The sequence below is a fragment of the Cygnus atratus genome, unplaced genomic scaffold (genome assembly GCF_013377495.2).
Source record: "Cygnus atratus isolate AKBS03 ecotype Queensland, Australia unplaced genomic scaffold, CAtr_DNAZoo_HiC_assembly HiC_scaffold_40, whole genome shotgun sequence".
NCBI lineage: Eukaryota > Metazoa > Chordata > Aves > Anseriformes > Anatidae > Cygnus > Cygnus atratus.
The window spans coordinates 24155-35471 of record NW_026109996.1 but is presented as its reverse complement, the minus strand read 5'-3'; the positions used below and the strand labels follow the sequence as shown (position 1 = coordinate 35471).

General features: G+C 61.4%; 1 protein-coding gene across 1 annotated transcript in view; it reads left to right on the top strand.

Annotated features, from left to right (window-relative positions):
- The first annotated feature begins 1228 nt into the window (after window positions 1-1228).
- Window positions 1229-11317, top strand: part of FBL (fibrillarin) — a 12305-nt gene continuing 2216 nt past the window's right edge. The window contains exons 1-6 of the mRNA XM_050716808.1: window positions 1229-1284; window positions 3274-3366; window positions 4363-4515; window positions 6538-6632; window positions 9073-9243; window positions 9893-10025. Coding sequence (XP_050572765.1) covers window positions 1275-1284; window positions 3274-3366; window positions 4363-4515; window positions 6538-6632; window positions 9073-9243; window positions 9893-10025 — 655 coding nt within the window. The 5' untranslated portion in view covers window positions 1229-1274. The remainder of the gene's footprint in view (window positions 1285-3273; window positions 3367-4362; window positions 4516-6537; window positions 6633-9072; window positions 9244-9892; window positions 10026-11317) is intronic.

The following is an 11317-nucleotide window of genomic DNA, read 5'->3' as shown; positions in this document are numbered from 1 at the left end:
TTCAATCACACTCAGGACCCCCAAAATGCGTCTTTCCTGTCCCCAAATCCCCCCCAAAACACCCCCATATTCTCCATCCCTTTCCCCATTTACCCTCCAGGACCCCCAAATCCCACCCCGAATCCCCCATATTCTCCATCTCTTTCCCCAAATCCCCTCCAGGACCCCCAGATCCCCCATTCTTACCCCCAAATCCCTCCAACACATCCCCATATTCTCCATCCCTTTCCCTAAATATCCTCCAGGACCCCAAATCCCCCATTCCGGACCCCAAATCCCCCCTCAAACCACCCAAAATCTCCCCCAAACACCCCCATACTCTCCATCCCTTTCCCCAGACACCCTCCAGGACCCCCAAATCCCCCATTCTTACCCCCAAATCCCCCACAAAACACCCCGATATCCTCTATCCCTTTCCCTAAATACCCTCCAGGACCCCAAATTCCCCCATTTCTGCCCCCAAATCCTCCATTTCTGCCCCCAAATCCCCTCCAGGACCCCCAAATTCCCCATTCCTGTCCCCAAATCCCCCCCAAACACCCCCATATTCTCCATCCCTTTCCCCAAATCCCTTCCAGAACCCCGAATCCCCCATTCTTTCCCCCAAATCACCCCCAAACACCCCCATATTCTCCATCCCTTTCCCCAAATCCCCTCCAGGACCCCGAATCCCCCATTCCTGTCCCCAAATCCCCCATTTCTGCCCCCAAATCCCCTCCAGGACCCCCCAATTCCCCATTCCTGTCCCCAAATCCCCCCCCAAATCCCCCCAAATGCCCCATCCTTGTTCCCAAATGCCCTCCAGAACCCCCAAATCCCCCATTCCTGTCCCCAGATCCCCCCAAGTGCCCCACCCTTGTTCCCAAATGCCCTCCAGAACCCCCAAATCCCCTATTTTTGCCCCAAATCCCCCCAGCATCCCCCCAAATACCCCATCCCTTTCCCCAAATCCCCTCCACGACCCCCAAATCCCCCATTCCTGCCCCCCAGTCCTCCCAAAGCCCCCCCAAATCCCCCATTTCTGCCCTCAACCCCCCCCCCCCGCCCCTATTCCAGGGGTCTCCCCTGGGGGGCGCTTTTAGGGCACGCCCGGGCGCTAGGACCCAGCAAGAGCCCGGCCCTGCTCGGTTACTTCCGCCCGGCTTGGCGTCGGGAAGGCTGTAGCGCATGCGCGCTGCCCGCAACGGGGCGGGGCCTAGCGGATGACGCACGGCAACTTCCGGCAGTGGGAGAGAGCGCGCGGCGCGTGAGGCCCCGCGTGGAGCAGCGGCGGGATGAGGCCGGGTGGGCACTGGGAGCACTGGGGGGAACTGGGAGGCACTGGGGGGAACTGGGAGGGACTGGGAGGGGCTGAGGAGCATTTGGAGGGGACTGGGAGGGGCTGAAGGGCACTGGGATGGGACTGGGAGGGTAACTGGGAGGGACTGGGATGTAACTGGGGGTGACTGAGGGGGACTGGGGGGAACTGGGAGGTAACTGGGAGGCACTGGGAAGGGGCTGGGAGGTACTGGGGGTGACTGGGAGGCACTGGGGGGGACTGTGAAGGACTGGGAGGGGCTGAGGGGCACTGGGATGGGACTGGGAGGGTAACTGGGAGTAACTGGGAGGCACTGGGAGGGACTGGGAGGAACTAGGATGTAACTGGGAAGGGATTGGGAGGCACTGGGAAGGTAACTGGGAGACACTGGGGGTGACTGAGGGGGACTGGGGGGAACTGGGAGGTAACTGGGAGGCACTGGGAAGGGACTGGGAGGTACTGGGGGTGACTGGGAGGCACTGGGGGGGACTGTGAAGGACTGGGAGGGGCTGAGGGGCAGTGGGATGGGACTGGGAGGCACTGGGAGGGACTGGGAGGAACTAGGATGTAACTGGGAAGGGATTGGGAGGCACTGGGAAGGTAACTGGGAGACACTGGGGGGAACTGGGATGTAACTGGGGGTGACTGAGGGGGCCTGGGGGGAACTGGGATGTAACTGGGGATGACTGAGGGGGACTGGGGGGAACTGGGAGGTAACTGGGAGGCACTGGGAAGGGACTGGGAGGTACTGGGGGTGACTGGGAGGCACTGGGGGGGACTGTGAAGGACTGGGAGGGGCTGAGGGGCACTGGGATGGGACTGGGAGGGTAACTGGGAGTAACTGGGAGGCACTGGGAGGGACTGGGAGGAACTAGGATGTAACTGGGAAGGGATTGGGAGGCACTGGGAAGGTAACTGGGAGACACTGGGGGGAACTGGGATGTAACTGGGGGTGACTGAGGGGGCCTGGGGGGAACTGGGATGTAACTGGGGATGACTGAGGGGGACTGGGGGGAACTGGGAGGTAACTGGGAGGCACTGGGAAGGGACTGGGAGGTACTGGGGGTGACTGGGAGGCACTGGGGGGGACTGTGAAGGACTGGGAGGGGCTGAGGGGCAGTGGGATGGGACTGGGAGGGTAACTGGGAGTAACTGGGAGGCACTGGGAGGGACTGGGGGGAACTAGGATGTAACTGGGAAGGGATTGGGAGATACTGGGGGGAACTGGGATGTAACTGGGGGTGACTGAGAGGGCCTGGGGGGAACTGGGATGTAACTGGGGATGACTGAGGGGGACTGGGGGGAACTGGGAGGTAACTGGGAGGCACTGGGAAGGGACTGGGAGGTACTGGGGGTGACTGGGAGGCACTGGGGGGGACTGTGAAGGACTGGGATGGGACTGGGAGGGTAACTGGGAGGGACTGGGAGGGACTGGGAAGGAGCTAGGGAGAACTAGGATGTAACTGGGGGGGACTGGGAGGGTAACTGGGAGGGACTGGGGGCACTGAGGGGGACTGGGAGGGACTGGAGGGGCACTGGGGGTAACTGGGAGGTAACTGGGAGGCACTGGGAAGGGACTGGGAGCTACTGGTGGGCTCTGGGAGGGAGTGGGGGGTGACTGGGAGGCACTAGGGGGGGGATTGGGAAGGACTGGGAGGGGACTGGGGGGCACTGGGAGGGACTGGAGGGGCACTGGGAGGGACTGGGATGGGTTGGGGAGTAATTGGGGAGGCACTGGGGATAACTGGAGGGAAACTGGGTGGGATGGGGGGGTAACTGGGAGGGATTAGGGGGCAACTGGGGGTAACTGGAGTGGAACTGGGAGGGATTGGGGGTGACAGGGAACGTCTGGGGTTTAACTGGTGTGGAACTGGGCAGACTGGGGAACCGCTGGGCTTGCTGGGAGGGAACCGGGAGCCCCCCCCAGGCCGTCCCAGTGCTCCCAGTTTGCCCAGTAACACTTCTCTGTCCCGCAGGTTTCAGCCCCCGGGGGGGGCGCGGAGGCTTCGGCGACCGGGGGGGCCGCGGGGGCGACCGGGGGGGCCGCGGGGGCTTCCGGGGGGGGCGAGGTGAGTGCCCCCCATCCCAGTTCCCCTCCCAGTGCTCCCAGTAAGCCCAGTTCCCTTCCCAGTACCCCCATATCCCCTCCCAGTAAGCTCAGTTCCCTTCCCAGTACCCCCCATCTCTCTTCCTAGTGCTCCCAGTAAGCCCAGTCTCCCATCCCGGTGTCCCCAGTAAGCCCAGTTCCCTTCCCAGCCCCCCCATTTCTCCTCCCAGTGCTCCCAGTAAACCCAGTTCCGTTCCCAGCACCCCCATCTCCTGCCCCAGTGCTCCCAGTTCCCTCCCAGCCCCCCCCATCTCCCTTCCCAGTACTTCCAGTAAGCCCCATTTCCCTTTCCAGTGCCCCCAGTAAGCCCAGTTCCCTTCCCAGTCCCCCCATTTCTCCTCCCAGTGCCCCCAGTAAGCCCAGTTTCCTTCCCAGTGCCCCCTATTTCCCCTCCCAGTAAGCCCAGTTCCCTTCCCAGTGCCCCCATTTCCCTTCCCAGTGCTTCCAGCAAGCCCAGTTTCCTTCCCAGTGCCCCCAGGAAGCCCAGTTCCCTCCCAGCCCCCCCATCTCCCTTCCCAGTACTCCCAGTAAGTCCCGTTTCCCTTTCCAGTGCCCCCAGTAAGCCCAGTTCCCTTCCCAGTGCCCCCCATTTCCCCTCCCAGTGCTCCCAGCAAGCCCAGTTTCCTTCCCAGTGCTCTCAGTTCCCCTCCTAGCCCCCCCATTTCTCCTCCCAGCCCTCCCAGTTCCCTTCCCAGACCCCTGATCTCACCTCCCAGTGCTCCCAGTCCTCTTCCCAGTACTCCCAGTAAGCCTAGTTCCTTTCTCAGTACCCCCTATTTCCCCTCCCAGTGCTCCCAGTTCCCTTCCCACCCACCCTATTTCCCCTCCCAGTGCTCCCAGTTCCCTCCCAGCCCCCCCATACCCTCTCCCAGTGCTCCCAGTTCCCTTCCCAGCCCCCCCAGCCCCCCTCCCAGTGCTCCCAGTTCCCCCCAGCGCCCACCCCCTCCTCTTCCTGCAGGCGGCGGTTTCAAGTCCCCCGGGGGGGGGCGCGGCGGCAGTTTCGGGGGCCGAGGACGAGGAGGCCCCGGCCGGGGGGGCCGGGGGGGGCGCGGAGGCCGGGGGGGCTTCAAGGGGGGCAAGAAGGTGACGGTGGAGCCCCATCGGCATGAAGGTATGGGGGGGGGGGGGCCGTATATGAGATTTGGGGGGGCGATATGTGGGGTTTTGGGGGTGATATGTGGAGTTGGGGGGCAATATGTGGGGGCGGGGGGGGCCGTATATGAGATTTGGGGGGGCGATATGTGGGGTTTTGGGGGCGATATGTGGAGTTGGGGGGCGATATGTGGGGGCGGGGGGGCCGTATATGAGATTTGGGGGGGCGATATGTGGGGTTTTGGGGGTGATATATGGAGTTGGGGGGCGATATGCGGGGGCGGGGGGGGCGTATATGAGATTTGGGGGGGCGATATGTGGGGTTTTGGGGGCGATATGTGGAGTTGGGGGGGCGATATGTGGGGGCGGGGGGGGCCGTATATGAGATTTGGGGGGGGCGATATGTGGGGTTTTGGGGGCGATATGTGGAGTTGGGGGGCGATATGTGGGGGCGGGGGGGGCCGTATATGAGATTTGGGGGGGTGATATGTGGGGGCGGGGGGGGCCGTATATGAGATTTGGGGGGGCGATATGTGGGGTTTTGGGGGCGATATATGGAGTTGGGGGGCGATATGTGGGGGCGGGGGGGCCGTATATGAGATTTGGGGGGGGCGATATGTGAGGTTTGGCGGCGATATGTGGGGTTTGGGGCACGATATATAGGGTGGGGGGGCAATATGTGGGGTCTTGGGGGGCAATATGTGGGATTTGGGGGGCGATATATGAGGTGGAGGGGCGATATATAGGGGCTGGGGGGGGTGGGCAATATATGGGCTCTTGAGGAGCGATATATCGGGGCTGGGGGGCGATGTATGGGGCCAGGAGGGTGATATATAGTGTGGGGGGCGTGATATGTGGGGCTTTGGGAGGCAATATAAGGGGTTTGGGGGGCGGAATATGGGGCAGGGGGGCGGTATGTGGGGTTTGGGGGGGCGATAAATGGGTTTTGGGGAGCGATATATGGGGTTTTGGGGGCGATATGTGGGGCAGGGGGGTGATATATAGTGGCTAAGGGGCTGTATATGGGGTCTTGGGGAGCACTATGTAAGGGCTGGGGGGTGGTATATGGGGTTGTGGGGGCGATATATAGGGGCTGGGGGGCCGTATATGAGATTTGGGGGGCGATATGTGGGGCTTTGGGGGTGATATATGGAGTTGGGGGGTGATATATGGGGGTTTTGGGGTGAGATATAGAGTTGGGGGGGCGATATGTGGGGGCAGGGGGGCGATATGTGGGGTCTCGGGGGGCGATATATGGGGCCGGGGGCTGATATATAGTGTGTGGGGGGGTGATATGTGGGGCTTTGGGGGGCAATATAGGGGTTTTGGGGGTGATATGTGGGGTTTGGGGGGCGGAATATGGGGTGGGGGGGGCGGTATGTGGGGTTTGGGGGGCGATAAATGGGATTTGGGGAGCGATATATGTGGTTTGGGGGGCGATATATAGGGTGGGGGGGCAACATGGGTGATATACGGACCGGGGGGAGATATATGGGATTTGGGGGCCGAAATGTAGGGGATGGGGGGGTGATATATGGGGTTTTGGGGGCGATATATAGGGTGGGGGAGCGATATGTGGGGTCTGGGGGGGCGATATAGAGCGGCTGGGGGGCTGTATATGAGATCTGGGGGGCGATATATGTGGGGTCTTGGGGGGGGCGATATATGTGGGGTTTTGGAGGCGATATATAGGGGCGGGGGTGCGATATATAGGGTGGGGGGGCGATATATAGGGTGGGGGTGTGATATATGGGGTTTTGGGGGCGATATATGGGGTTTTGGGGGCGACATATAGGGTGGGGGGGCGATATATGGGGTTTTGGGGGCGATATGTGGGGGCGAGGAGGGCGATATATAGGGGCAGGGGGGCGATATATGGGGCTACAGGGAGCATATGGGGCAGTTTGGGGGTTTGGGGGGCAATTTGGGGGCATTATGGGGCAGTTGGGGGTCTGGGGGGGGCAGTTGGGGGTCTGGGGGGGCAGTTGGGGGTCCCATGGGGTGGCCCCCCCACAAATTTTGCCCCCCCCCCCCCCCCCAGGGGTGTTTATCTGTCGGGGGAAGGAGGACGCGCTGGTCACCCGCAACATGGTGCCGGGGGAGTCGGTGTACGGCGAGAAGAGGATCTCGGTCGAGGTGGGGAACTGGGAGGGCACTGGGAGGGGGCTGGGGGGCACTGGGAGGGGGCTGGGGGGCACTGGGAGGGGGCTGGGGGGCACTGGGAGGGGGCTGGGGGGAGTTGGAAGGGGGTAGGAGGCACTGGGAGGGGGCTAGGGGGAGTTGGGAGAGGACTGGGAGGAAACTGGGAGGGGGCTGGGGTTGACTGGGAGGGCCCTGAGGGCAACTGGAGGATGTTACGGGCAACTGGGAGCCCCTTGGGTCAACTGGGATTAATTGGGAGAGCCCTGGGGTCAACTGGGAGGCTCCTTTGGGCAACTGGGATTAACCGGGCAGCCCCGTTGAGAAGCTGGGGTCAACTGGGAGAGGCCTGGGGTCAACTGGGAGGCCCCGTTGGGCAACCAGTCAGCCCCTTTGGGCAACTGGGATTTACCGGGAGGCCCCGTTGGGCAACCGGGAGGCCCCGTTGGGCAACCGGGAGGCCCCGTTGGGCAACCGGGGTCAACTGGGAGGCCACTTTAGTCAACCGGTTGGCCCCTTTGGGCAACTGGGATTTACTGGGAGGCCCTGTTGGTCAACTGGGAGGCCCTTTTGGGCAACTGGGGTCAACTGGGAGGCCACTTTGGTCAACTGGGAGGCCCCGTTGGTCAACCGGGGTCAACTGGGAGGCCCCGTTGGTCAACCGGGGTCAACTGGGAGGCCCCGTTGGTCAACCGGGGTCAAGTGGGAGGCCCCGTTGGGCAACTGGGAGGCCCTTTTGGGCATCTGGGGTCAACTGGGTGGCCGATTTGGTCAAGTGGGAGGCCCCGTTGGTCAACCGGGGTCAAGTGGGAGGCCCCGTTGGGCAACTGGTTGGCCCCTTTGGGCAACTGGGATTTACTGGGAGGCCCCGTTGGTCAACTGGGAGGCCCTTTTGGGCAACTGGGGTCAACTGGGAGGCCACTTTGGTCAACTGGGAGGCCCCGTTGGTCAACCGGGGTCAACTGGGAGGCCCCGTTGGTCAACCGGGGTCAACTGGGAGGCCCCGTTGGTCAACCGGGGTCAAGTGGGAGGCCCCGTTGGGCAACTGGGAGGCCCTTTTGGGCATCTGGGGTCAACTGGGTGGCCGATTTGGTCAAGTGGGAGGCCCCGTTGGTCAACCGGGGTCAAGTGGGAGGCCCCGTTGGGCAACTGGTTGGCCCCTTTGGGCAACTGGGATTTACTGGGAGGCCCCGTTGGTCAACTGGGAGGCCCTTTTGGGCAACTGGGGTCAACTGGGAGGCCACTTTGGTCAACTGGGAGGCCCCGTTGGTCAACCGGGGTCAACTGGGAGGCCCCGTTGGTCAACCGGGGTCAACTGGGAGGCCCCGTTGGTCAACCGGGGTCAAGTGGGAGGCCCCGTTGGGCAACTGGGAGGCCCTTTTGGGCAACTGGGGTCAACTGGGAGGCCACTTTGGTCAACTGGGAGGCCCCGTTGGTCAACCGGGGTCAAGTGGGAGGCCCCGTTGGTCAACCGGGGTCAAGTGGGAGGCCCCGTTGGTCAACCGGGGTCAAGTGGGAGGCCCCGTTGGGCAACCGGGGTCAAGTGGGAGGCCCCGTTGGGCAACTGGTTGGCCCCTTTGGGCAACTGGGATTTACTGGGAGGCCCCGTTGGTCAACTCGGAGGCCCTTTTGGGCAACTGGGGTCAACTGGGAGGCCCTTTTGGGCAACTGGGGTCAACTGGGCGGCCCTTTTGGGCAACTGGGGTCAACTGGGCGGCCCTTTTGGGCAACTGGGGTCAACTGGGCGGCCCTTTTGGGCAACTGGGGTCAACTGGGCGGCCCCTTTGGGCAACTGGGATTTACTGGGAGGCCCCGTTGGTTAACTGGGAGGCCCTTTTGGGCAACTGGGGTTAACTGGGAGGCCCTTTTGGGCAACTGGGGTTAACTTGGAGGCCCTTTTGGGCAACTGGGGTCAACTGGGCAGCCCCTTTGGGCAACTGGGATTTACTGGGAGGCCCCGTTGGTCAACTGGGAGGCCGTTTTGGGCAACCGGGGTCAACTGGGAGGCTACTTTGGTCAACTGGGCGGCCCCTTTGGGCAACTGGGATTTACTGGGAGGCCCCGTTGGTCAACTGGGAGGCCCTTTTGGGCAACTGGGGTCAGCTGGGAGGCCGCTTTGGTCAACTGGGAGGCCTCGTTGGGCAACCGGGGTCAACTGGGAGGCTACTTTAGTCAACTGGGCAGCCCCGTTGGGCAACCGGGGTCAACTGGGAGGTCCCGTTGGGCAACCGGGGTCAACTGGAAGGCTACTTTAGTCAACTGGGAGGCCCCGTTGGACAACCGGAGTCAACTGGGAGGCTACTTTAGTCAACCGGTCGACCCCTTTGGGCAACTGGGATTTACTGGGAGGCCCCATTGGTCAACTGGGAGGCCCTTTTGGGCAACTGGGGTCAACTGGGAGGCCTCTTGGGCACCGCTGACCCGCACGCGTCCCCAGGATGGTGACACCAAGGTGGAGTACCGCGCCTGGAACCCGTTCCGCTCCAAGCTGGCCGCCGCCATCCTCGGGGGCATCGACCAGATCCACATCCGCCCGGGGACCAAGGTCCTCTACCTGGGCGCCGCCTCGGGGACAACGGTGTCCCACGTCTCCGACATCGTGGGGCCGGTGAGGGGACACGGGGACGTTGTGGGGGACACGGGGATGTCGCGGAGGGGGGCGCTTCTGGGGATATTTTTGTAGGGTTTTGGGTCCAGGGGACACGGGTTGGGGACATTGTGAAGATGGCATCTTTGGGGACGTTGGTTTTTGGTCAAGGGGACATGGAGGTGACACTTTTGGGGACATTGTTACAGGATTTAGGGTCAAGGGGACGTGGAAGTGGCACTTCTGGGGACGTGTCTTTAGGGTTTTGGGTCCAGGGGACATGGATTGGGGATATCGTGGAGGTGGCACCTTTGGGGACGTTGGTTTTGGGTCAAGGGACACGGAGGTGGCATTTTTGGGGACATTGTTATAGGGTTTTGGTCAAGGGACACGGAGGTGGCACTTTAGGGGACGTATCTTTAGGGTTTTGGGTCAAGGGGACATAGAGGTGACACTGGGTTCCTTGGGGACATCGTGGGATGGCACCTTTGGGGACGTTGGCCAATTTATGTCCCCGGTGCCGTCCCCAACCTTGGGCACCCCAAGGTTGGCAGATCCCCATCCTGAGATCTTCCCCCAACTTTGGGGGACCCCGGGGACATCCCCAACCTTGGGGACCCCAAAAAACATCCCCGGGGAGGGTGGGTGACCCCTGTGTCCCTGTCCCCAGGAGGGCCTGGTCTACGCCGTGGAGTTCTCGCATCGTTCGGGACGCGACCTCATCAACGTGGCCAAGAAGCGCACCAACGTCATCCCCGTCATCGAGGACGCCCGGCACCCCCATAAGTACCGGATGCTGATAGGTGAGCCCCTTTTGGGGTGCCGGGGCGATTTTGGGGGATCCCAGAGGACGTTTTGGGGTCTCAAGGGGGTTTGGGAGAAGATTTGGGGGGGTTTGTAGGGTTTTGGGGTGTTTGGGAGGTGTGGGAGAAGGTCCGGAGGTTCCTCAAGGTGTTTGGGAGCTGGTTGGGGGGGTGTTTTGGGGGTCTTGGGGTATTTTGGGGTATTTATTGGGGTCCTGGGAGGTAGAGGATGGGTTTTGGGATGACTTGATGCGGTGGGATGGGTTTTGGGGACATCTGAGGGCATCTGGGAGAGGTTTGTTGGGGCGTTTTGGGTGTTGAGAAGATGTGAGGTGGGTCCTGGGGAATTTTGGGGGGTCCTAGGGAAGAATTTGGGGTCCTAGGAATGAATTTGGGGTCTCTTAAGGAAGAATTTGGAGTCCTAGGGAAGAATTCGGGGTCTCAAGAGGGTTTAGGAGAAGATTTTGGGGGGGTTTGTAGGGTTTTGGGGTGTTTCGGAGGTGTGGGAGAAGGTCTGGAGGTTCCTCAAGATGTTTAGGAGCTGGTTCTGGGAGCGATTTGGGGTTCGTGAGGTATTTTGGGGGGTCCTGAAGAGGTGTTTTGGGGTCCTAGGAGATACAGGGTTGGTTTTTGGGTGTGTCAATGGGGTTTGGGGACATCTGAGGGCATCTGGGAGAGGTGTTTTGGGGTGTTTTGGGTGTTGAGAAGATGTGAAATGGGTCCTGAGGAATAGAGGGGGGTCTTTGGGCAGATTTTAGGGGGGTCCTAGGGAAGAACTTGGGGTTCTAAGGAAGAATTTGGGGTCTCAAGAGAGTTTAGGTGAAGATTTGGGGGGATTTTGTGGGGTTTTGGGGTGTTTTGGAGGTATGGGAGAAGGTCTGGAGGTTCCTCAAAGTGTTTGGGAGATAGTTCTGGGGATGTTTTGCTTTTTTGGGGTATTTTTTGGGGTCCTGGATAGTTGCTTTCGGGTCCCAGGACACACGGAGTGGGATTTGGGGCGTGTTGATGGGGTTTTGGGAATTTTGAGGGCATCTGGGAGAGGTTTTCTGGGGTGTTTTGGCCATTGTGAAGATGTGAGGTAGGTCCTGGGGAGCTTTGGGGCGTCTTTGGGAAGTCTTTAGGGGGTCCTAGGGAAGGTTTTGGGATCCTAGAGGAAGTTTTGGGGTCTCGGGAGGGGTTGGAAGAAGATTTAGGTGGATTTTGTAGGATTTTGGGGTGTTTTGGAGGTATGGGAGAAGATCTGGAGGTTCTTCAGGGTATTTGGGAGCTGGTTCTGGGAGCGTTTTGGGGTC